Raw genomic sequence first — 25020 nt, forward strand, 5'->3', positions numbered from 1 at the left:
AACGACTTATTTTCCTGACAACAATCCCAGTCACGACAATTGCTTATTTGCAAAGTCTGGGATTGGTTATTCAAAAATTCCAGTTAAGAACCATTGGGTCAATTTTTGAGGGTATCTTCAGCATTTTAATTTTACCGTGTTGCAAATATAGAGCTAAGAAGGCTGATTTGGATCTGCAGTCTGTCTCAGTGTCACAATAATGCTAGTTCCGACTTAGCACAGCAGTCTGCCTTAGTGTCGCAACAATGCTCGTTCCGACTTAGCAGCTGTCCTGCTCCACACTTCTCATGTAATTTTTTTTTGGTAAACTAATTTGCAAGTGATTCACACTGTCTTTTGTCTTCCTCATTGAAATTGCAGTTTCCCCAGTGGTTTCTAAGATACTTTCGCGGTGACATTGAACACTGGAGCCACATATTTTTGTTTCCAACGGTTTCTTGCTGGATTCCCCATTCTTAACAACTCATCAGAATGTTTGCCAGCCTGGTATTCCTGGCCATAGGTAAGCACAATCCATTCCAATTCAATCCTATTCATAGAGTTATAGAGATGTACAGCACGGAAACAGACCCTTCGGTCCAACCCATCTATGCCGACCAGATATCCTGAGCCACTCTAGTTTCATTTGCCAACACCTCACCCATATCCTTCCAAACCGTTCCTATTCACATACCCACCCAAATGCCTTTTAAATGTTGTAATTGTACTAACCACGACTTCTTCCCCTGGTACCTCATTCCATTCACGTACTACCCTCTGTGTGAAAATGTTAACCCTTAGGTCACTTTTAAATCTTTCCTCTCTCACTCCAAATCTATGCCCTCTAGTTCGGGACTCCCCCACCCCAGGGAAAAGACCTTGTCTATTTATCCCATCCATGCCCCTCATGACTTTATAAACCTCTATAAGGTCACCCCTCAGCCTCCGACGCTCCAGGGAAAACAGCCCCAGCCTGTTCAGCCTCTCCCTGTAGCTCAAATCCTCCAACCCTGGCAACATCCTTGTAAAGCTTTTCTGAACCCTTTCAAGTTTTGCAACATCCTTCCGATAGGAAGGAGACCAGAATTACACACAATATTCCAACAGTGGCCTAACCAATGTCCTGTACAGCCACAACATGGCCTCCCAACCCCTATACTCAATGTGCTGGACAATAAAGGAAAGCATAGCAAGCTCCCTCTTCACTATCCTATCAATCTATGACACTACTTTTCAGCAGCTATAAACCTGCACTTCAACCTACAGAGTGCATTCAGCAACACTCCTTGGGACCTTACCATGAACAGGGAATACTGCTCAATATGTAACTTTGCTTTGTAATATTCAGAATGGAAAATAAGGGAAATAAAAAATAGCAAGCATCGCTGGATCAACCTTTTTTTATGATGAAAGGTTTTGGAAGGGGCAGTGTTATTATCTCTGAGTGTGAATGTTGTCTATCCACAATCCACAGTAAGTTATCTTGAGTTTAAGGCTTTGAGACTATTGGTACCTCATGCTCGGCCGATAGTGTGCGTTGGTTGCTCTTTTGGTGCTGCCACTTATCAATAACAGAAAAGATTGAACTGTCAGAATGGACATCAATTCCACATTAGTTCCACTAGACACTTCTACAGAACCAGTATTAACTTGAATGTTAACTCTGTTTCACTGTTTCTCTTTCCACAGATGCTGCCAGACCTGTTGAGTTTCTCCAGCATTTTTTGCTTTTATACAAACCCTTTGTTCCAGCTCTCTGGTTTCCATCGTTTTGCCAATCATCAATCTATACTAATCCATGATCTGCAATTCCATGTATTTGGATGATTGTACCCAAGCCCCTGCGTGAGCTATTTTATCAAAAGCCTTCTGAAAATCTGGCTAAACTAACAGCTGTGTTTTATCAATTTTCTTTGTAACGTCATCAAACAAACCCCAGTATTGTCACAGAAGCTCATGAAATTGACAGATGTCCTTCCCTGAGAGATGTCACTTGACCGGATGAGGTTTGTGTCAGCACTCAAAGCTAAGCATCAAAGAACGTGGTGCTGGAAAAGCACAGCAGGTCAGGCAGCATCCGAGGAGCAGGAGAGTTGACATTTCGAGCATAAGCTCTTCATCAAAGCACCAACCAACCCAACCGCCCCATGGCTGAACACTTTAACTCCCCCTCCCACTCCGCCAAGGACATGCAGGTCCTTGGCCTCCTCCATCGCCAGACCATAGCAACCATGGAGGAAGAGCACCTCATCTTCCGCCTAGGAACCCTCCAACCACAAGGGATGAATGCAGATTTCTCCAGCTTCCTCATTTCCCCTCCCCCCACCTTATCTCAGTCCCAACCCTCAGACTCAGCACCGCCTTCTTGACCTGCAATCTTCTTCCCGACCTCTCCGCCCCCACCCCCTCTATGGCCTATCACCCTCACCTTAACCTCCTTCCACCTATCGTATTCCCAACGCCCCTCCCCCAAGTCCCTCTTCCCTACCTTTTATCTTAGCCTGCTTGGCACACCCTCCTCATTCCTGAAGAAGGGCTTATGCCCGAAACGCAATTCTCCTGCTCCTTGGATGCTGCCTGACCTGCTGCGCTTTTCCAGCAACACATTTTTAAGCTCTGATCCCCAGCATCTGCAGTCCTCACTTTCTCCATGTTAACTAGGTTTCCCAGCTGAAATTGTCCTGTTGACTGCATTTTCCCATATCCCTCTAAATCATTCCTATCCATGTACCCATCCAGGTGCCTTTTCAATGGTGTAATTTCACCTGCCTACACCACTTTCTCTGGCAATTTGTTCCATGTATACACTGGTGTGACAAATTTGTGCCTCAAGTCCCTTTTAAATCTTGCCCCCTTTCACCTTAAACCTACACCCTCTCATTTTGGAATCCCCGCCCTGGGGCAAAGACTTTGGCTATTCGTCTTATCCACACCTTGTAAAGCTCTATATGGCCAATACTCCAGCTCCCATGGTCCAGGAATAAAAGTCCCAGCCTATCCAGCCTCTCCTTATAACTCAAACCCCTCCAGTCTCGGTAACATCCCTGCAAATCTGTTTTGCACCCTTCACAGTTGAATAACATCCTTCCCACAGCAGGGTGACCAGAATTGCAGGCAGTACTCCAAATGTGGTCTTACTAATATCAGTACAGCTGTGACATGACATCCCAAGTCCGATACACAAAGCTCTGCAGGCAAGTCTGCCAAATGACTTCTTCACTACCCTGTCTACTTGTGACACCTGTTTCAAGGAACAATATATCTACATCCCTTGGTCTCTCTGCTTGAAAACACTCCCAATGCTAAACCATTAACTGTACAAGTCCTACCCCGGTTCATGTCTCACTAACTTGATTGAGTTTTTTGAAGAAGTAACAAAGAGGATTGATGAGCACAGAGCAGTGGACGTGATCTATATGAACTTGAGTAAGACATTCAACAAGGTTCCTCATGGTAGACTGGTTAGTAAGGTTAGATCACACGGAATAAAGGGAGAACTTTTCAGACTGGAGGCCTGTGACCAGTGGTGTGCCATAAGGATTGGTGTTGGGTCCACTGCTTTTTGTAATTTATATAAATAATATGGCTGTGAACATAGGAGCTATGGTTGGTCGGTTTGCAGATGCTACCAAAATTGGAGGTGTGGTGGACAGCGAAGAAGGTTACCTCAGAGTACAATAGGTTCTTGATCAGATGGGCCAATGGGCCGAGGAGTGGCAGATGGAGTTCAATTTAGATAAATGCGAAGTGCTGCACTTTGGAAAGGCAAATTAGGGCAGGACTTATGCACTTAACAGTAAGGTGCTGAGAAGTGTTGCTGAACAAAGAGACTTTGGAGTACAGGTTCATAGTGTTATGAACCAGGCCAGACCCCTCAAAACATTTTAAGAAGGTAGTCGAGACCCTAACTTTTATTTTTTATAAAGGCAGACCCTCCCCCTCCTTAAGGGGGAGGGTGTGCAGCCAGAAGTCGTGGTACACATTGGCACCAACGACATAGGTAGGAAGAGAGGTGGGGAGGTCATTCAAGAGCTCAAGGAGTTCGGCTGGAAGCTAAAAGCTTGGACAGACAGAGTCGTCATCTCTGGGTTGTTGCCGGTGCCACGTGACAGTGAGGCAAAGAATAGGGAGAGAGTGCAGTTGAACACGTGGCTCCAAGGCTGGTGTAGGAGGGAGGGCTTCAGATATTTGGACAATTGGACTGCATTCTGGGGAAGGTGGGACCTGTACAAACAGGACGGGTTGCACCTGAACCAGAAGGGCACCAATATCCTGGGGGGTAGGTTTGCTAGCACTCTTCGGGGGGGCTTAAACTAATTTGGCAGGGGGATGGGATCCGGACTTGTAGTCCAGCAAGTAAGCTAGCTGTGTGTCAGGATGCCCAAGACTGTAGGGAGGCTGTGGAGAAGGTAGCACTGACAGGGACTACTTGCGGACACAGAGGTGGGCTCAAGTGCGTATACTTCAACGCAAGGAGTATCAGAAATAAGGTGGGTGAACTTAAGGCGTGGATCGGTACCTGGGACTACGATGTTGTGGCCATCACGGAAACGTGGATAGATGAGGGACAGGAATGGCTGTTGGAGGTTCCTGGTTACAGGTGTTTCAGTAAGATTAGGGAGGGTGGGAAAAAAGGAGGGGGGGTGGCATTGCTAATTAGAAATGGTATAACGGCTGCAGAAAGGAAGTTTGAGGGGGATCTGCCTCTGGAGGTAGTATGGGCTGAAGTCAGAAATAGGAAAGGTGCAGTCACCTTGTTGGGTGTTTACTATAGGCCCCCCAATAGCAGCAGAGATGTGGAGAAACAGATTGGGAAACAGATTTTGGAAAGGTGCAGAAGCCACAGGGTCGTAGTCATGGGCGACTTCAACTTCCCAAATATTGATTGGAAGCTCTTTTGATAAAGTAGATTGGATGGGGCGGTGTTTGTGCAGTGTGTCCAGGAAGCTTTTCTAACGCAGTATGTAGATTGTCCAACCAGAGGGGAGGCCATATTGGATTTGGTACTCGGTAATGAACCGGGACAAGTGGTGGGCTTGTTAGTGGGTGAACATTTTGGTGATGATGACCACAATTCTGTGACTTTCACCTTGGTTATGGAGAGAGATAGGTGCGCACAACAAGGTAGATTTTATAATTGGGGGAAGGGAAATTACGATGCTGTAAGGCAGGATTTGAGGAGCATACGTTGGGAGCATAGGCTGTCAGGGAAGGATGTGGTGGAAAGGTGGAACTTTTTCAAAGAGCAGATACGACGTGTCCATGATATGTATGTACCTATCAGGCATGAAAGAAATGGTCGTGTGAGGGAGCCTTGGTTGACGGGAGAGGTTGAATGTCTGGTAAAGAGGAAGAAGGAGGCTTACATAAGGTTGAGGAAACAGGATTCAGACAGAGCAGTGGAGGGATACAGGATAGCCAGAAGGGACCTGAAGAAAGGGATTAGGAGAGCTAAGAGAGGGCATGAAAAATCGTTGGCGGATAGGATCAAGGATAACCCCAAGGCATTTTATGCGTATGTGGGAAACCTGAGAATGACGAGAACGAGGGTAGGTCCGATCAAGGACAGTAGTGGGAGACTGTGTATTGAGTCGGAAGAGATAGGAGAGGTCTTGAACAAGTACTTCTCTTCAGTATTTACGAACGAGAGGGACCGTATTGTAGAAGAGGAGAGTGTAAAATGGACTGGTAAGCTAGAAGAGATACCTGTTAGGAAGGAAGATGTGTTGGACATTTTGAACAACTTGAGGATAGACAAGTCCCCCGGGCCTGACGGGATATATCCTAGGATTATGTGGGAAGCAAGAGAGGAAATTGCAGTACCGTTGGCAATGATCTTCTCGTCTTCACTGGCAACGGGGGTGATACCAGGGGACTGGAGAGTAGCGAATGTTGTGCCCCTATTCAAAAAAGGGAATAGGGATAACCCCGGGAATTACAGGCCTGTTAGTCTTACTTCTGTGGTAGGCAAAGTAATGGAAAGGGTACTGAGGGATAGGATTTATGAGTATCTGGAAAGACACTGCTTGATTAGGGACAGCCAGCACGGATTTGTAAAGGGTAGGTCTTGCCTTACAAGTCTTATTGAATTCTTCGAGGAGGTGACCAAGCATGTGGATGAGGGTAGAGCAGTGGATGTAGTGTACATGGATTTTAGTAAGGCATTTGATAAGGTTCCCCATGGTAGGCTTATGCGGAAAGTCAGGAGGCATGGGATAGAGGGAAATTTGGCCAATTGGATAGAAAACTGGCTAACCGGTCGAAGGCAGAGAGTGGTGGTAGATGGTAAATATTCAGCCTGGAGCCCAGTTACAAGTGGAGTTCCGCAGGGATCAGTTCTGGTCCTCTGCTGTTTGTAATTTTTATTAATGACTTAGATGAGGGAGTCGAAGGGTGGGTCAGTAAATTTGCAGATGATACGAAGATAGGTGGAGTTGTGGACAGTGAGGAGGGCTGTTGTCAGCTGCAGAGGGACTTAGATATGATGCAGAGCTGGGCTGAGGAGTGGCAGATGGAGTTCAACCTGCCAAGTGTGAGGTTGTCCATTTTGGAAGACCAAATAAGAATGCGGAATACAGGGTTAATGGTAGGGTTCTTAGTCAGGTGGAGGAACAGAGGGATCTTGGGGTCTATGTACATAGATCTTTGAAGGTTGCCACTCAGGTGGATAGAGTTTGTAAGAAGGCCTATGGAGTATTATCGTTCATTAGCAGAGGGATTGAATTCAAGAGTCGTGAAGTGATGTTGCAGCTGTACAGGATTTTGGTTAGGCCACAGTTGGAGTACTGTGTGCAGTTCTGGTCGCCTCACTTTAGGAAAGATGTGGAAGCTTTGGAGAGGGTGCAGAGAAGATTTACCAGGATGTTGCCTGGAATGGAGAGGAAGTCGTACGAGGATAGGTTGAGAGTTCTCGGTCTTTTCTCGTTGGAACGGCGAAGGATGAGGGGTGACTTGATAGAGGTTTATAAGATGATCAGAGGAATAGATAGAGTAGACAGTCAGAAACTTTTTCCCCGGGTACAACAGAGTGTTACAAGGGGACATAAATTTAAGGTGAAGGGTGGAAGGTATAGGGGAGATGTCAGGGGTGGGTTCTTTACCCAGAGAGTGGTGGGGGCATGGAATGCGCTGCCCGTGGGAGTGGTAGAGTCGGAATCATTGGCGACCTTTAAGTGGCATTTGGATAGGTACATGGATGGGTACTTAATCTAGGTTAGAAGTTCGGCACAACATCGTGGGCCGAAGGGCCTGTTCTGTGCTGTATTGTTCTATGTTCTATGTTCTAGATGTAGAGTGGATCTTCTAGGTGCAATGCAGCTGAACAAACCACTCAGCTTTCAACAAAACAGTATTTACTTTAAGCATTACAGATGAAACATGAACAAAAGAAAGTAGAATTTAGAATAACTTAATTTATTTGAAAACCCAACCAACATGATATCACAACTTAATGAAGCTGTTCCTATCCCTGCAACATCCTATAAACACACTCCTTGGCCAAAGGTAAATTCAAACACAGATTCTTACAGGCAGGAGAGGTTTCAGAGAGAACATTCAGGCAAGACCTCTGTTGAAGCATGGAACCTCTTTTCACTGTAGCTACTTCTTTATGTCCCCCAGCAGTTTTCTGACTATCTGCTAAAACAAACCAAACTGGGATAAAAATCTGAACTGGGAGATCTGGCCACTCCCCTGCCATTGTTCAAAGCAACCATTCCAGACAAATCAGCACCTCTGCTTTCATGACCCCTCTTGAAAAAAACCAAGGGCAACATAACCTTGTAAAGGGACAGCATCATCACAACAGCTCCTTGAAAGTGGAGTCACAGGTAGATAGGATAGTGAAGAAGACATTCTGTATCCTTTCCTTTATTTGTCAGAGCATTAAGTACAGGAGTTGTTAGGACACATTGCAGCTATACAGGGCATTGGTTTTGGCATATTGTGCAATTCTGGTCTCCCTCCTATCGAAAGGATGTTGTGAAATTTGAAAGGGTTCCAAAAAGATTTACAAGGATGTTATAGAGTCATAGAGTCATAGAGATGTACAGCATAGAAACAGACCCTTCGGTCCAACCTGTCCATGCCAACCAGATATCCCAACCCAATCTAGTCCCACCTGCCAGCACCCGGCCCACATCCCTCCAAACCCTTCCTATTCATATACCCATCCAAATGCCTCTTAAATGTTCCAATTGTACTAGCCTCCACCCATCCTCTGGCAGCTCATTCCATACACATTCCACCTTCTGCATGAAAATGTTGCCCCTTAGCTCTTTTATATTTTTCCCCTCTCACCATAAACATATGCCCTCTAGTTCTGGACTCCCCGACCCCAGGGAAAAGACTTTGTCTATTTATCCTATCCAAGCCCCTCATAATGTTGAAAACCTCTATAAGGTCACCCCTCAGCATCCCACCCTCCAGGGAAAGCAGCCCCAGCCTGTTCAGTCTCTCGCTGTAGCTCAAATCCTCCAACCCTGGAAACATCCTTATAAATCTTTTCTGAACCCTTTCAAGTTTCACAACATCTTTCCAATAGGAAGGACACCAGAATTGCACGTAATATTACAACAGTGGCCTAACCAATGTCCTGTACAGCCACAACATGACCTCCCAACTCCTGTACTCAATACTCTGACCAATAAAGGAAAGCATACTAAACGCCTTCTTTGCTATCCTATTTACCTGCGACTCCACTTTCAAGGAGCTATGAACCTGCACTCCAAGGTCTCTTTGTTCAGCAACACTCCCTAGGACATTATCATTAAGTGTCCTACTAAGATTTGCTTTCCCAAAATGCAGCACCTCGCATTTATCTGAATTAAACTTGATCTGCCACTTCTCAGTCCATTGGCCCATCAGGTCCAGATCTTGTAATCTGAGGTGACCCTCTTCGCTGTCCACTACACCTCCAATTTTGGTGTCATCCGCAAACTTACTAACTATACCTCTTATGCTCACATCCAAATCATTTATGTAAATGACCAAAAGTAGAGGGCCCAGCACCGATCCTTGTGGCACTCCACTGGTCACAGGCCTCCAATCTGAAAAACAACCCTCCCCAACCACCCTCTGTCTTCTACCTTTGAGCCAGTTCTGTATCCAAATGGCTAGTTCTCCCTGTATTCCATGAGATTTAACCTTGCTTACCAGTCTCCCATGGGGAACCTTGTCGAACGCCTTACTGAAGTCCATAAAGATCACATCTACTACTCTGCCCTCATCAATCTTCTTTGTTACTTATTCAAAAAACTTAATCAAGTTTGTGAGACATGATTTCCCACGCACAAAGCCATGTTGACTATCCCTAATCAGTCCTACCTTTCCAAATACATGTACATCCTGTCCCTCAGGATTCCCTCCAACAACTTGCCCACCACCGAGGTCAGGCTCACCGGTCTATAGTTCTTGCCAGGGTTGGAATTTTTAGCTATAGGGAGAGGTTGAATAGGCTGTGGCTGTTTTCCCTGGAGTGTCGGAGGCTAAAGCATGACCATATAAGATCATGAGGGTCATGGATAAGGTAAAAGATAAAGTCTTTTCCCTGTGGTGGGGGAGTCCAGAACTCAAAGGTATAGGTTGAGGGAGATAGGTGAAAGATTTAACAGGGACCTAAAGGACAATGTTTTAACACAGAAGGTGGTGTGTGTATGGAATGAGCTGCCAGAGGCAGTCGTGGAGGCTAGTACAATTGCAACATTTAAAAGGCATCTGGATGGGTATATGAATAGGAAGGGTTTGGAGGAATATAGACCAAATGCTGGTAAATGGAACTATATTAGTTTAGGATATCTGGTCGGCATGGACAGGTTGGACTGAAGGGTCTGTTTCCATGCTGTACATCTCTATGACCTTGCATTTATCTAAATTAAACTGCACTTGCCATTCCTTGGCCCATAGGCCTGTTGATCACTGACATAAATGGCCGTGTGGGGATGTTGGATTAGTGAGTTTGAAGATGGTTGGGTGATTAACAGTGAGGTTTGTGTGTCTTGGGATGGCCTAGTATTTTTATCATGGGACTGTTAACCCAGAAAGCCAGTTAATGTTTAGGGACCCAGTCTGGAATCTCACCATGACAGATGAAGGAATTTGAATTCAGTATAAATCTAAAATTAAGAGTCTAATAAGGATTGTGAATCCATTGCAATTGTTGGAAAACCCCATCTGGTTCTCTCCTGTCCTTGAGGGAAATATGTCTGCCGTCTTTACCTGGTTTAGCCTATACATGACTCCAGACCCCATAGCAATGTGATTAGCTCATAAAGCCCTCTGGGTAGTAATTATAGATTGACAATAAATGTTGGTGTGACATCCTTTTCCCTTGAATTAATCATAAAAGAAAGATATAAACGGGATTGTTAAATGGGCAGATAAGTACCACATGGAATTCAACCCTTAAAAGTGTGATGTGATACAATTTGGAAGGAATAATTTAGAACATAGAAAAGTATAGCACAGTATAGGCCCTTTGGCCTTCAATGTTGTACCGGCTTTTTATCCTATTCTAGGATCACACTAACTGACATACTCTTCATTGTACTAACTTCCATGTGCCTATCCAGGAGTCGTTTAAATGTACCTAATGACTCTACAACCACTGCTGGCAGTGCATTCGACATACTCACCACACTCTGTGTAAAGAACATACCTCTGACATCTCCCCTAAACCTTCCTCCAATTACCATAAAATTATGTCCCCTCGTGATAGCCATTTCCACCCTGGGAAAAAGTCTCTGGCTATCCACTCTATCTATGCCTCTCATCATCTTGCACATCTCTATCAAGTCACCTCACATACTTCTTCTCTCCAATGAGAAAAGCCCTAGCTCCCTCAACCTTTCTCCATCAGACATGCTCTCCAGTCCAGGCAACATCCTGGTAAATCTCCTCTGCACCCTTTCTAAAGCTTCCATATCCTTCCTATAAGGAGATGACCAGAACTGAACACAATATTCCAAGTGTGGTCTAACCAGAGCTCTATACAGCTGCAGCATAACCTCATGGCCCTTAAAATTCAATGCCCCAACTAATGAAAGCTAACACACCACATGCCTTCTTAATTACCCTATCAACTTGGGTGGCAACTTTGAGAGATCTATGGACATTGACACTAAGCTCCCTCTGTTCCTCCACACTGCCAAGAATCCTGCCTTTAACCTTGTATTCTGCATTCAAATTCGACCTTCCAAAATGAATCACTTCACACTTTTCCAGGTTGAACTCCAGCTGCCACTTACCAGCCCTCCATCCTATCCAGCACTCCACCAACCTTCGTGTCATCGGCAAACTTACTAACCCACCCTTCCATTTCCTCATCCAAGTCATTTATCAAAATCCCAAAGAGCAGAGGTCCCAGAACCGATCCCTGCAGAACATCACTGGTCACTGGGCTCTAGGCTGAATACTTTCATCAACCACGACCCTCTGTCTTCTATGAGCCAGCCAATTCTGTATCTAGACAGCCACATGTCCCTGTATCCCATGCCTACTTACGTTCTGAATGTATCTATCATGGGGAACATTATCAAATGCCTTGCTAAAATCCATGTAAACCACATCCACTGCTCTACCTTCATCAATGTATTTTGTCACATCCTCAAAGAAATCAATAAGGTTTGTGAGGCATGACCTGTCCCCCTCAAAACCATGCTGACTATTTCTGATCAAACTATGGTTTTCCAAGTAATCATAAATCCTGTCTTTCAGAATCATCTACAATAATTTGCCAACCACTGATATAAGACTGAATGGTCTGGAATTCCCAGGATTATCCCTAATCCCTTTCTGGACCAAAACACTAACATTTGCCACCCTCCGATCATCCGGCACTACTCCAATGGACAGTGAGGACACAAAGATTATCACCAAAGGTGCAGCAATCTCTTCCCTCGCTTCCTGTGGTAACCTGGGTATATTCCATCTGGCCCAGGGGATTTATCTGTCCTTAAGTTTTTAAAGATTTTTCAGCACATCCTTCTTCCTAACATCAACCTGTTTGAGCATATCAGTCTGTTTCATACTGTTCTCGCAAATGGCAATACCCTCTTAGTAATGAATACTGAAACAAGGTATTCATTAAGGACCTCCCCTACTTCCTCTGACTCCTGGTGCAAGTTCCCCCACTATCTCTGAACGGCCCTACCCTCACTTTGGTTATCGTCTTGTTCCTCACATAAGTGTAGAATGCCTTAGGGTTTTCCTTAATCCTACCTGCTAAAGCTTTTTCATGCGCCCTTTCTAGCTCCCCTTAAGTCCATTCTTCAGTTCCTTCCTGGCTACCTTGTAACCGTCTAGAGCCTTGTCTGATCCTTGCCTCCTCAACCTTAAGTAAGCCTCCTTCTTCCTTTTGACTGGATGTTCCAACATCCCTTGTCACCCAAGGTTCCTTCACCCTACCATCCCTTCCTTGCCTCAGTGGGACAAACCTGTCCAGCACCATCAGCAAATGCTTCCTAAACAACCTCCACATTTCTGTTGTTGCATTTCCCTGAGAATATCTGTTCCCAATTTAGGTGCCCTAGTTCCTGCCTAATAGCATTGTAATTCCCCCTCCCCCAGTTAGATACTTTCCCATACTGTCTGCTCCTATCTCTCTCCATTACTATCATAAAGGTCAGGGAGTTGGGATCACTATCACTGAAATGCACCCACACTGAGAAATCTGACACCTAGCATCCAATATTGCATCCCCTCTAAACAGCCTATCTACATGCTTGGTCACCTTCTCAAAAAACTCAATGAGGTTTGTGAGACACGACCTGCCCTTGATGAAACCATGCTGACTATCTGCAATCAAATTGTTGCTTGCTAGATGATTATAAATCCTATCTCTTATAATCCTTTCCAAAACTTTTCCTACAACAGACTAAGGCTCACTGGTCTATAATTCCCTGGGTCATAGCTAATGCCCTTCTTGAACAAGGGCACAACATTTGCGATCCTCCAGTCCTCTGGCACTAAACCTGTAGGCAATGATGACTCAAACATCAAGGCCAAAGAATCCAACATCTCCTCTCTAGCTTCCCAGAGAATTCCTCACTGTGTTCGATGTTCACTGGACCTCCAATTAAACCTCCTATGTTCACATCCAAATCATGTTTATAAATTATAAAAAGCAGTGGACCCAGCACTGATCCTTGAGACACACTACTGATCACAGGCCTCCAGTCTGAAAAGCAACCCTCTACCAACATCCTCTGTCTGCTACCTTTGAACCAGTTCTGTATCCAAATGGCTAGTTTTCCCTGTATTCCATGAGATCTAACCTTATTAGCCAGTCTCCCGGGGGAACCTTATTGAATGCCTTACTGAACTCCTTGAACTGAAGGGTCAGTCATGAGAGGACAAAGGTTCAAGGTGAGGGGCAGGAGATTTCGAGGGGATGTGAAGAAACAATTTTCATTCCAGAGGGTGGGGGTGGTCTGCCTGGAAGGTTGGTAGAGGTGAGTTGCCTTATATGGTGCAGAGTTGGAAGAGCTTTAAGTTCCTCAGGGAAAATATCACCAATAATTTCCCCTGATCCATCTATGTCAGCACTACAATCAAGAAAATACACCAATGCCTTCACTTCCTCAGAAGATTAAGGAACTTGCTTGGAATGACTCTTACCAATTTTCATAGGTGCACCATTGGAAGCATCCTATCTGGATGCATCACAGCTTAGTATGTCAACTGCTTTTCCCAAGATTGCAAGAAATTACAGAGAGCTATGAACACAGGCCAGTCCGTCACAAAATCCAGCCTTCTTTCCATTAACTCCCTCTATAGTTCCCGCTACTTTGGAAAACAGCCAACATAATCAAAGACCCCCTCCCATCCCAGTTATACTCTCTCCGATCCTCTCCTGTTGGGGAGAAGACACAAATGCTGAGAACACGTAGCAACAATTTCAAAACCAGCTTCTTCCCCACTGTTAGCAGCCTTATGAGCAGATTCTCATATATTAGAGTTGACCTTTCTCTGCCCCTGCTGGACTTATGTAAAGTGTGATTTGTCCAGTTAGCATGCAAAACAACACTTTTCACTGTAGCTCAGTACATGCAGCAAGAATAAATCAAACCAAATCAAGTGCTTTAAAGCTACCTGAATGAGCATTTGGCATGTCATAACATTTGACGATGTGGGCCAAGTGCTAGTAAATGGGATTAGGGTGCACGTCATGTGTCTCTCTTGTCAATGTCAACTCGATGGATTATATTGTATGGTTCGGTGATTTTATGATTCTAAGTCATTTTGATTGTGTACACTAACGATCAGTTCATGCATATTGTATCTTCTCTCTCTTTGCAGTCTGTCTACAAGTTCAGATGATCAGGAATGCAGGTTAGTGCTGTCTAGTCATATGTGATTCGAGACCATTAGAAAATACGGACATACAGTTCCTTGAGCCTGCTTCACCATTCAGTTAGACTGTGGGCTGATCCATCATTCCCACACCCACTTTCCTGCCCTATGTTTTTAATGGGATGTGTACATCACCAGGATTTATTGCCCATCTGCAATTATCCCAGAGGGCAGTTTGGTGGTCAAATACATTGCTGCAGGGTCTGTAGTCACATGTAAGCCAGATGGCAGGTTTCCCCTCCCCTAAAGGACATCTGTGGCCCAGATACCACTTTTATTCCGACAATCAACAACAGTCATTGTTAATTCCAGTGTTATTGCATCCAAATGCCACCATCTGCAACAGCTGGGGTTTGAACCCAGGATACCTTGATTCACTTCTGCTCAAGAATCTATCTGCCTCAGCCTTAAATATACACAGGAATGCGGCCCCCAACCGCGCACATCAATCTCTGTGGCAAGGATTTCCAAAGACTCACAACCCACTGAGAGACAAAATTCGTCCTCATCCCAGTCTTCCATTGGCATCCCTTTATTCTGTGACTGTGCTTAATGCTCCTAGGCACTTCTGTGAGGGGGACACTTCCTCTCAGCATTTATGTATTTCTAATGGAAAATAAAATGGTTAACTGGTTCACCTAAACCTTTCACCAAATGTGAACGAGAACAATTCAATTCAAATGTGGCTTTTGTTTGCGTGCGTGTGTGTGTATTTGCATATGTGCATGCGAATGCGTTTGTATGGGTGTGTGTGTGTACGTGCATGTACATGCCTAGGTGTTAATGTGTGAGTATGTGTGTGTATACGTTGCGAATGTGTGCAGATGAATGCGGGTGTGTATGTAGATGCATGTGGGAGTGTGTGTATGCACGCATATGAATTGAATTGAATTTTGAATTGCATTTATTGTCACGTGTACTGAGGCACAGTGAAAAGCTTTGTCTTGTGAGCAATACATATGTTTGTACGTGTGTGTATGCGTGTGTATGTATGTACATACATGTGCCTTTGTGCATATGTGTACCGTGTGTGTGTGTGTGTGTGTGCATGTGTGTGTGCGTGTGCATGTAGATGGGTGTCCACGTACATGCATATGTGTGTTCACGTGTGTGTGCACACATGAGCGCACAGTTTATTCTGGTTCTGGTTTCATCAAGACCAGTCAGTTGACTCTTTGGTAATCATTGTCCTATTCTACAAACAGAGCCAAGAGTGTGGTACTGAAAAAACACAGCAGTCAGGCAGCATCCAGGGAGCAGGCTGTGCTTTTCCAGCACCACTCTCTCAACTCTGATATCTAGCATCTGCAGTCCTCACTTTCTCCGATTCGACAAACACACTGATCCTGAGGGATTGAGGGACCTGAGGATGGGATGGGTGGGGTGCTTAATGGTTAATTTAATCCAACAAATGGTCAAAAGTAAAGGTGAGTAGATTGCCCTATCTAGTTAGCAATTCCTATTATCTTGTTAATGCAAATCAATGATCATCTGACATCCGGTATAGTTCCATTGGAGCATAGTGTGAAACTGGGTGAGTTTGAGTGACATCACTGACGGGTCACCATTTCAAGTACAACAGCTCAGCAGGCAAAGAGGAACTTTGGCAATTTATCCTCCAAATGGCTGCTTCCTCAGGAAGAATGCAACATCTTGATTTGTAAGATAAGATAGCCATATGAACAGAGGACAAGGGTCAGCCAGTTAACCCTTTGATGGCCTGTGCCCTTATTCAATAAAATCATGGCTGATCTCATTTTGATCCCGACTTAACATTCCTGCATGTCCCCTGAGTAATCTTTCCCCTGGGAATCAAGAATTTATCTCCCTCTGCCTCAGCAAAAGATTAAGGCTGTGTGTGTGGATGTGACAGAGTGAGTAAATGATTAACTTGATTTGGTATAGAATCTCTACTGTATGGAACCAGGCCATTTGGCCCATCAAATCCACAATAACCCTCTGAAAACATTCCATCCAGATCCAGCCTATCCCTGTAATCCTACATTTCCCATGGCTAATCCACCTCGCCTGCACATCCCTGGACACTATGGGCAATTTAGCCACCTAAACTGTACATGTCTGGGCTGTGGGAGGGAACCGGAGCACCCGGAAGGCATCGGGAGGAATGCGTCCCTGTGTGACAAGTTTGTGTGTATGTGTGAGAGAAAGTGAATTTATGTATTACTGTGTATCTCAGTGAGACAGTAATGTCTGTGTGTGTGTGTGTGAGAGAAAGAAAGTGAGTTTGTGTTTTCCCTGTCAGACAAGTTTATGTGTGTGTGTGTGAAAGAGAGAGAAAGTGAATTTGTGTGTAACTTTGTATCCCTGTGAGACAGTAATATGTGTGTGTGTGAGAGAGAGAGAGAGAGAGAAAATGAATTTGTGTATAACTGTGCATCTCTGTGAGATAGTAATATGTGTGTGTGTCAGAGAGAGAGAGAGAGAGAAAATGAGTTTGTGTATAACTGTGCATCTCTGTGAGACAGTAATGTGTGCATACCCATACCATGTAGACATACACACACTTAAGTAAGGCAAAGCTGTCATACTTCCCTCACTACAGAGAGAAACAAGACTGAGTGCGGGTTTAGGGAGACATAGGGACAGAAAGTCCTTCACATAACTTCAGCGAACATGAGAATTGTGCCAGCGCCGTTAGCGAATTGACGGCTCTGCTGATTTCTCTCACACCAAGACTGAGTGTGTGAAGCTGTTCTTGTAAGCTGACCTGTTGTCCCACTTTCCCTCCCTCCGAAGGTCAGCGTGAACTGCCGCCACCGATCATCGTGCTGCATTCCCACAATGGCGTCTTTGAGAAAGGTGATTCTGCCCGGATGGAGTGCCGAACACCAGGCTCTTATTCAGGCAGCACAATCTACTTGGTGCGAGACGGTGTGAGTGCGTACATGGACCAGCAGACTGTTCCCAGCAGAGAAGACACGGCGTCCTTTGAGCTGGTCAACCTCACAGTTCAACATCAAGGGGACTATCGATGCTTCTACAGGAGAAAGGAGTCCAATGTTTGGAAGGATTCCAGACTCAGCACTCCAGTCCGGATAACAATCCACGGTAGTGTCCTCCGATAGATAATTAGCCCACAGATCAGAAGTCCACACTTATACGAAATACCAGTTCCCAATCTAAACTTTGGGAAGTCCAGACAGGAATATAACCAGCCCACCTCCCCACTCCCAGCTCAAGTCTAGAGAGAGAATCCTGAAGCACATTTCAGCCTGGATATTGTGTGTTGGCCCATCTCTATTAAAGCTCCTTTCCTGAATTACTTCCAACACTTCCAGTGCTCGTCGAAGGTCATGAGGTTGCCCAACTCAACTACCCTCCCAGGCAGTACATTCCTGACCCCTGCCACACTCTGGGTGGTTTACCCCAAATTCCACTGTAAATTTCCTGCCTTCCACTTTAAAATGATGTTCCCTTTATTTTTGACCTGTGTGTGAAAGGGGAACAGCTGCTTCCTCTCCAGCCTGTCAATGCTCCTCATAATAGAGTCATAGAGTCATAGAAATGTACAGCATGGAAACAGACCCTTCAGTCCAACCCGTCCATGCCGACCAGATATCCCAACCCAATCTAGTCCCACCTGCCAGCACCCGGCCCATATCCCTCCAAACCCTTCCTATTCATCTACCCATCCAAATGCCTCTTAAATGTTGCAGTTGTACCAGCCTCCACCACTTCCTCTGGCAGTTCATTCCAAACACATAGCACCTTCCTCTAATCTTTTACACCTGGATCAAGTCACCCCTCAACCTTCTCTACTCCAAAGTAAACAGCCCCTGTTGTTTGGAGATGTTGCCTGCAAAGGGATACTTTTTTCCAGGTATTCTTTTTTGTGATATATACAAGGTTGGGAACCAAATCAGATCTTAGTTTATTTAACTCTTTAAGTACCAACACTCAGTTAAAAGCATAGATTCATTGCAACATTTACTTCACACTTCATTGAACAACTTCGACTTTAGTTCACCACATTTAACTTCGCATTACTGATTTAACCACCATTTATCCCTAACTCTATCTTCAACTTGATAAGTTTGACGTGAATCGAATACATTCCTGGTTCGAGCGGACTGGCCAGCTTTGTTCTCTGGCTCGGTCTCATCTCATCTTCTTTGTTCTCTTTGAAAGTAACTTCAAGCTTCTCAGATGTGGTCTGGCTTCTTCTGAAAAATCCTTTTACTCTGAAAATATGTTCCTTTCCTATAAGGAGTTTTCCACAGGCCTCCAAATAGTTCTAGAGATGTAGAGGAAAGGATAGCAAATATGATTCTCGATAGGAGCGAGAGTGACAGGGTAGTTGTCACGGGGGACTTTAACTTCCCAAATATTGCCTGAGAATACTGTAGTTTGAGTACTTTAGATGAGTCAGTGTTTGTCCAATGTGTGCAGGAGGGTTTCCTGACACACTATGTAGACAGGTCAACAAGGGGTGAGGCCACATTGGGTTTGGTACTGGGTAATGAACCTAACCAGGTGTTAGATTTGGAGGTAGGTGAGCACTTTGGTGATAGTGATCACAATTCGGTTATGTTTACTTTAGCGATGGAAAGGAATAGGTATATACCACAGGGCAAGAGTTACAGCGGGGGGAAAGGCAATTATGATGCGATTAGGCAAGATTTAGGATACACAGGATGGGGAAGGAAACTGCAGGATATGGACACAATTGAAATGTGGAGCTTATTCAAGGAACAGCTACTGCATGTCCTTGATAAGTATGTACCTGTCAGACAGGGAGGAAGTGGTCAAGTGAGGGAGCCGTAGTTTACTAAAGAAGTTGAATCACTTGTTACGAGGAAGGGGAAGGCTGATGTTAGGATGAGACATGAAGGCTCAGTTAGGGCGCTTGAGAGTTACAAGTTAGCCAGGAAAGACCTAAAGAGAGAGCTAAGAAGAGCCAGGAGGGGACATGAGAAGTTGTGGACAGGTAGGATCAAGGAAAACCCTAAAGCTTTTTTACAGGTAGGTCAGGAATGAAGGAATGACTCGAGAAAGATTTGGGGCAATCAAGGACAGTGGGACGTTGTGGGTGTAGTCAGAGGAAATAGGGGAGGTGCTAAATGAATACTTTTCATCAGTATTCTCACTGGAAAAAGACAATATGGTCGAGGAGAATACTGAGATACAGGCTACTAGACTAGATGGGATTGAGGTTCATAAGGAGGAGGTGTTAACAATTCTGGAAAATGTGAAAATCGATATGTCTCCTGGGCCAGATGGGGTTTATCTTCGGATTCTCTGGGAAGCCAGCGAGGAGATTGTAGAGCCTTTGGCTTTGATCTTTATGTCATCATTGTCTACAGGAATAGTTCCAGAAGGCTGGAGGATAGCAAATGTTGTCCCCTTGTTCAAGAAGGGGAGTAGAGACAACCCTGGTAATTATAGACCAGTGAGACTTACTTGGGTTGTGGGTAAAGTGTTGGAAAAGGTTATAAGAGATTAGATTGATAATCATCCAGAGAGGAATAAGTTGATTAGGGATAGTCAACACGATTTTGTGAAGGGTAGGTTGTGCTTCACTAACCTTGTTGAGTTCTTTGGGAAGGTGACCAAACAGGAGGATGAGGATAAAGCGGTTGATGTGGTGTATATGGATTTCAGTAAGAGAAGGTTCCCCATGGTAGGCAATTGCAGACAACACAGAGGCATGGGATTGAGGGTGATTTAGCGGTTTGGATCAGAAATTGGCTAGCTAAAAGTGGACAGAGTGTGGTGGGTGATGGGAAATATTCTTCCTGGAGTTCAGTTACTAGTGGGGTACTGCAAGAATCTGTTTTGGGGTCCACTGGTGTTTGTCATTTTTATAAACGACCTGGATGAGGGTGTAGAAGGATGGGTTAGTAAATTTGCAGGTGACACTTCAGTCGGTAGAGCTGTGGATAGTGACGAAGGATGTTATAGGTTAGAGAGAAACATAGATAAATTGCAGGGCTGGACTGAGAGTTGGCAAATGGGGTTTAATGCAGGAAAGTGTGAGGTGATTCACTCTGAAAGGAACAACAGGAGTGCAGAGCAGTGGGCTAATGGTAAGATCCTTAGTAGTGTAGATGAGCAGAGAGATCTCAGTGTTCATGAAAGGTTGATAAGGTTGCTAAGAAGGCGTATGGTGTGTTAGCTTTTATTGGTAGAGGGATTGAGTTTCGGAGCCATGAGGTCATGCTGCAGCTGTACAAAACTCTGGTGCGGCCACACCTGGAGTATTGCGTACAGTTCTGGTCACTGCATTACAGGAAGGATGTGGAAGCTTTTGGAAAGGGTTCAGAGGAGATTTACTCGGATGTTGCCTGGTTTGGAGGGAAGGTCTTATGAGGAAAGGCTGAGAGACTTGAGGCTGTTTTCATTAGAGAGAAGAAGAGTGAGAGACGACTTAATTGAGACATATCAGATAATCTGAGGGTGAGATAGGTTGGACAGTGAGAGCCTTTTTCCATAGATGGTGACGGCTAGCACGAGGGGACATAGTTTTAAATTGAGGGGTGATAGATATAGGGCAGATGTCAGAGGTAGTTTCTTTACTCAGAGTCGTATGGACGTGGAATTCACTGCCTGCAACAGTAGTAGTCTCACCAATTTTAAGGGCATTTAAATGGTCATTGGATAGAAATATGGATGAGAATGGAATAGTGTAAGTTAGATGGTCTTCAGATTGGTTTCACAGATCAGCTCAACATCGAGGGCCGAAGAGGCTGCACTGTCCTGTAATGTTCTATGTTCTATTTTTTCCTCCGGCACCCAGCCAATGAATTGATCAAATCCTGATTACATTGTTCAATCCCAGCCAATGGAATTTACTAGTAAACGTCTTTCAAATGCTTATGCCAAGCCTTAAACACATTCCATATTCCTTTTAAGATAATAGTGGTGCCAATAATAGAGACACAATGACACTTACCTTATTTCATCAACACAGGAAACTACAGTCACAACCACTTTTTTGCTGCAATTTTAAAGGAGGTCTGTATTGAAAATTCCCAGCATGCACAATTGCAGCCCCTAACTAGTCTGGTAGCCATTTCTGCTGCTGGCCACCTGACCACAGATAAGTGGAGATAGAGCTCAGAGACAGAGAGATGAAAGGGATGGACAGACATGAAGATAGGAAGCCAGGACAGAAGAGAGGCTGAATATGTGTTCATGAGTTTCTGAGCGGATCAGAGAGTGGATTAGTTGTGCTAAAAATAGTTCATGTCATGTCAGGGACTGGGGTATGTGTCCCCAAGCAAAAGGTAAGATGCTGTTTTAAAGTCAAGACTTATAGAGTCATACAGCATGGAAGCAGACCCTTCAATTCAACCTGTCCATGGTGACCAGGCATTCCAATCTGATCTAGTCCCATTTGCTGGCATTTGGCCCTTATCCCCCTAACCCCTTCATGTCCCCATCCATTTAACTGTTGCAATTGTACCAGCCTCCACCACTTCCTCTGGCAGCTCATTCCATACACGTAGCACCCTCTGCATGGAGAAGTTAACCCTCAGGTCTCTTTCAAATTTTCTCCTCTCATCTTAAACCTATGCCCTCTAGTTTTGTACTTCCTCACCCTAGAAAAAAGACCTTGGCCATTCAATCTATCTATGCCCCTTATGAATTTATAAACCCCTATAAGGCCACTCCTCAGTCTCCAACACTGCAGAGAATAAAACCACAATTTATTCAGGCTGTCTCGATAGCTCAAATGCAACACTTTTGTAAACAATTTCTGAGCCCTCTGAAGTTTAACATCATCTTTTCTCTAGAAGGATGACCAGGATTTGTTCTTCCAGCTTGCTCTGAGCTTCTCAAGAACCCAAGACTCCAAGACTGAAATGTTGGGAGGGAGGTGAAGGATTGGGAAGGGTGGGGGGGTTGGTTGACATGAGGTGGGTTGTTGAAGGAGCACACAAATTGGAATCTTGGGGTCAGTTTTTTACGGATGGGACATAGCTGCTCAGTCCCTGGGGTGTCGCTGTTCCTTGCTCTTTTACCCACTGAGGATCAACAGTGGTGGTGCACATGGTGAGCAGCTCAGAGTGAAATTTGCAGGAAGTGGTGTTCCCATGTATCTGCGGCTCTTTTACACATAAGTGAGCTCTGGCACAGAGGGAAACAATTCAGCCTATCATTCCTAACTCAGTTCTAACCCCTTGGTGCCAATCTCCTGTCTTTACTCCCTTATATTCCTTTCTATCCAAATTCCCACTCAATGTACCTCTCCATTGAACTTGCTTCCACCAGATTTCCAGTCGGCACTTTCCATGTCCTGACTACTCATTGAGTGAAAAGGCTTTATCCTCACTTCCCCCAACTTGCACAACACTCCATATCTTATTCAGTCCGAAATGGTTTTTAATTTTAATCTTTTTTCATTTTCAGATCACTCCTTGGAAAATCAGTCCCCAGGAGCAGCAGGTAAACTGAACATGTCAAAAATGCAAGGATTATTTCGAAGCGAAACAATTTTGTTTTGTGTCTCACCCTTTTCTTATCCTTTGCAGACAAATGAAAGAATCCACATCCATCCTCTGCTTTAGCCTCTACTTAACTGCACTGTCTATGACCTTATGTGTTTCCAAAACTAAGAGATTGCAGATGACCAAGTGCATTTATGATGTCAGTGCAGGAATAGCCCATTCAACCAGCTTCTCAAATCAATGTCGGATCTGTCGCTAATCAGGTTCCTTCTTCTGTCTCTCCCTAGTCTTCATGGATACAATGTTTAGTCAAGTGTATTCTATCTCTTCCTCAGAACGATTTACTGCATTAACTGTTGTTATATACCTCCCTCAAATGCAACCATTGCCCCATACCTGACCCACAGGGAAGATGGTTGTTGTAGTTGGAGGCCTGTCATTCCTTCTGCCAAGAAGGTCACTGGATGAAAAGTAGCAGATGGAGTTCAATCTGGATAAAGAACAACGAACAAAGAAACTTTACAGCCCAGGAACAGGCCCTTCGGCCCTCCAAGCCTGAGCCGATCCAAATGTACTGTCTAAACCTGTCAGTCAATTCCTAAGCATTTGTATCCCTCTGCTCCCCACCTACTCATGCAAGTGTCCAGAGGCATCTTAAATGAATCTACCATGCCTGCCTCTATCACCTCTGCTGGCAACGCATTCCAAACACCCACCAACTTCTGTGTGAAGTACTTGCTGCGTGTATTCCCCTTAAACTTTCCATCTCTCACCTTGAAAGCATGACCTCGCATTATTGAATCCTTCACCCTGGGAAAAAGCTTGTCTCTATCCACCCTGTCTACACCCTTCATGATTTTGTAAACCTCAATCAGGTCCCCCCTCAATCTCAAGGTCTTGCATTTTGCTCCAATGAATAAGCGTAGGGTTAGACAATTAATGGTAGGGCCTGGGGTTATAGAGTCAGAGAGTCATAGAGATGTACAGCATGGAAACAGACCCTTCGGTCCAACCCGTCCATGCCGACTAGATATCCCAACCCAATCTAGTCCCACCTGCCAGCACCAGCCCATATCCCTCCAAACCCTTCCTATTCATATACCCATCCAAATGCCTTTTAAATGTTGCAGTTGTACCAGCCTCCACCACTTCCTCTGGCAGCTCATTCCATACACATTCCACCCTCTGCGTGAAGACGTTGCTCCTTAGGTCTCTTTTATATCTTTCCCCTCTCACTCTAAACCTATACCCTCTAGTTCTGGACTCCCCAACCCCAGGGAAAAGACTTTGTCTATTTATCCTATCCATTCCCCTCATAATTTTGTAAACCTCTATAAGGTCACCCCTCAGCCTCTGACTCTCCAAGGAAAACAGCCCCAGCCTGTTCAGCCTCTCCCTATAGCTCAAATCCTCCAAAACTCACAACATCCTTGTAAATCTTTTCTGAACCCTTTCAAGTTTCACAACATCTACGTTGTAGAACAGGGGAACGCAGGGGTTCAGGTGCATAATTTTTTAAAGTTTGTGTCACATACAGACAGGATGGTTAAAAAAAGCATTTGGCATGCTTGCCTTCATTGCTTAGTCCTTCAAGTGTAGGAGTTGGGACATTATGTTAGGTAAAAACAATGACTGCAGATGCTGGAAACCAGATTCTGGATTAGTGGTGCTGGAAGAGCACAGCAGTTCAGGCAGCATCCGAGGAGCAGTATGTTATGTTGTTCAGGACATTGGTGAGGCCTCTTCTGGAATACTGTGTCCAGTTCTGATTGCCAAGTTATAGGAAGGATATTATGAAGCTGGAAAGAGTTCAGATGAGATTTACCAGGCTGTTACCGGACATGGAAGGTTTGAGTCGTAAAGAGAGTCTGGATAGGCTTGGACTTTATCACTGGAACATAGGGCATTGAGAGATAACCTGACAGAAGCTTATAAAGTAGTGTGAGGTATAGACTTGATGGTAGTTGTCTTTTCCCCAAGATGGCTCAGTCGTTAACACTGTTGCCTCACAGCGCCAGGGTCGCGTGTTCAATTTCAAATGCGAGCAACTGTCTGTGTGGAGTTTGCACATTTTCCCGGTGTCTGCAGGTGTTTCTTCTGAGTGCTCCGGTTTCTTCCCACAGTCCAAAGACGTGCAGGTTTGGTGGATTGGCCATGCTAATTTGCACATAGTGTTCAGGGATGTGTAGGTTCTGTGTGTTAGTCAGGGAAAATGTAGAGTACTAGGGTAATGGAATGGATCTGGGTTTACTCTTTGGAGGGCCAGTGTGGACTCATTGGG

At 44.8% G+C, this 25020-nt stretch overlaps 1 protein-coding gene across 2 annotated transcripts in view; it reads left to right on the top strand.

Annotated features, from left to right (window-relative positions):
- Nucleotides 1-222: 222 nt before the first annotated feature.
- The window catches only part of LOC122554904 (uncharacterized), a 68762-nt gene continuing 43964 nt past the window's right edge, over nucleotides 223-25020 (top strand). For both annotated transcript variants that reach the window (XM_087993136.1, XM_043700293.2), the window contains exons 1-4: nucleotides 223-502; nucleotides 14275-14307; nucleotides 17086-17397; nucleotides 22702-22737. In XM_087993136.1, coding sequence (XP_087849262.1) covers nucleotides 472-502; nucleotides 14275-14307; nucleotides 17086-17397; nucleotides 22702-22737 — 412 coding nt within the window. In that variant the 5' untranslated portion in view covers nucleotides 223-471. The remainder of the gene's footprint in view (nucleotides 503-14274; nucleotides 14308-17085; nucleotides 17398-22701; nucleotides 22738-25020) is intronic.

The sequence above is a fragment of the Chiloscyllium plagiosum genome, unplaced genomic scaffold (assembly GCF_037043375.1).
Source record: "Chiloscyllium plagiosum isolate Xiang-an unplaced genomic scaffold, Cpla_swu_hap1 HiC_scaffold_12, whole genome shotgun sequence".
NCBI classification, from domain to species: Eukaryota; Metazoa; Chordata; class Chondrichthyes; order Orectolobiformes; family Hemiscylliidae; genus Chiloscyllium; species Chiloscyllium plagiosum.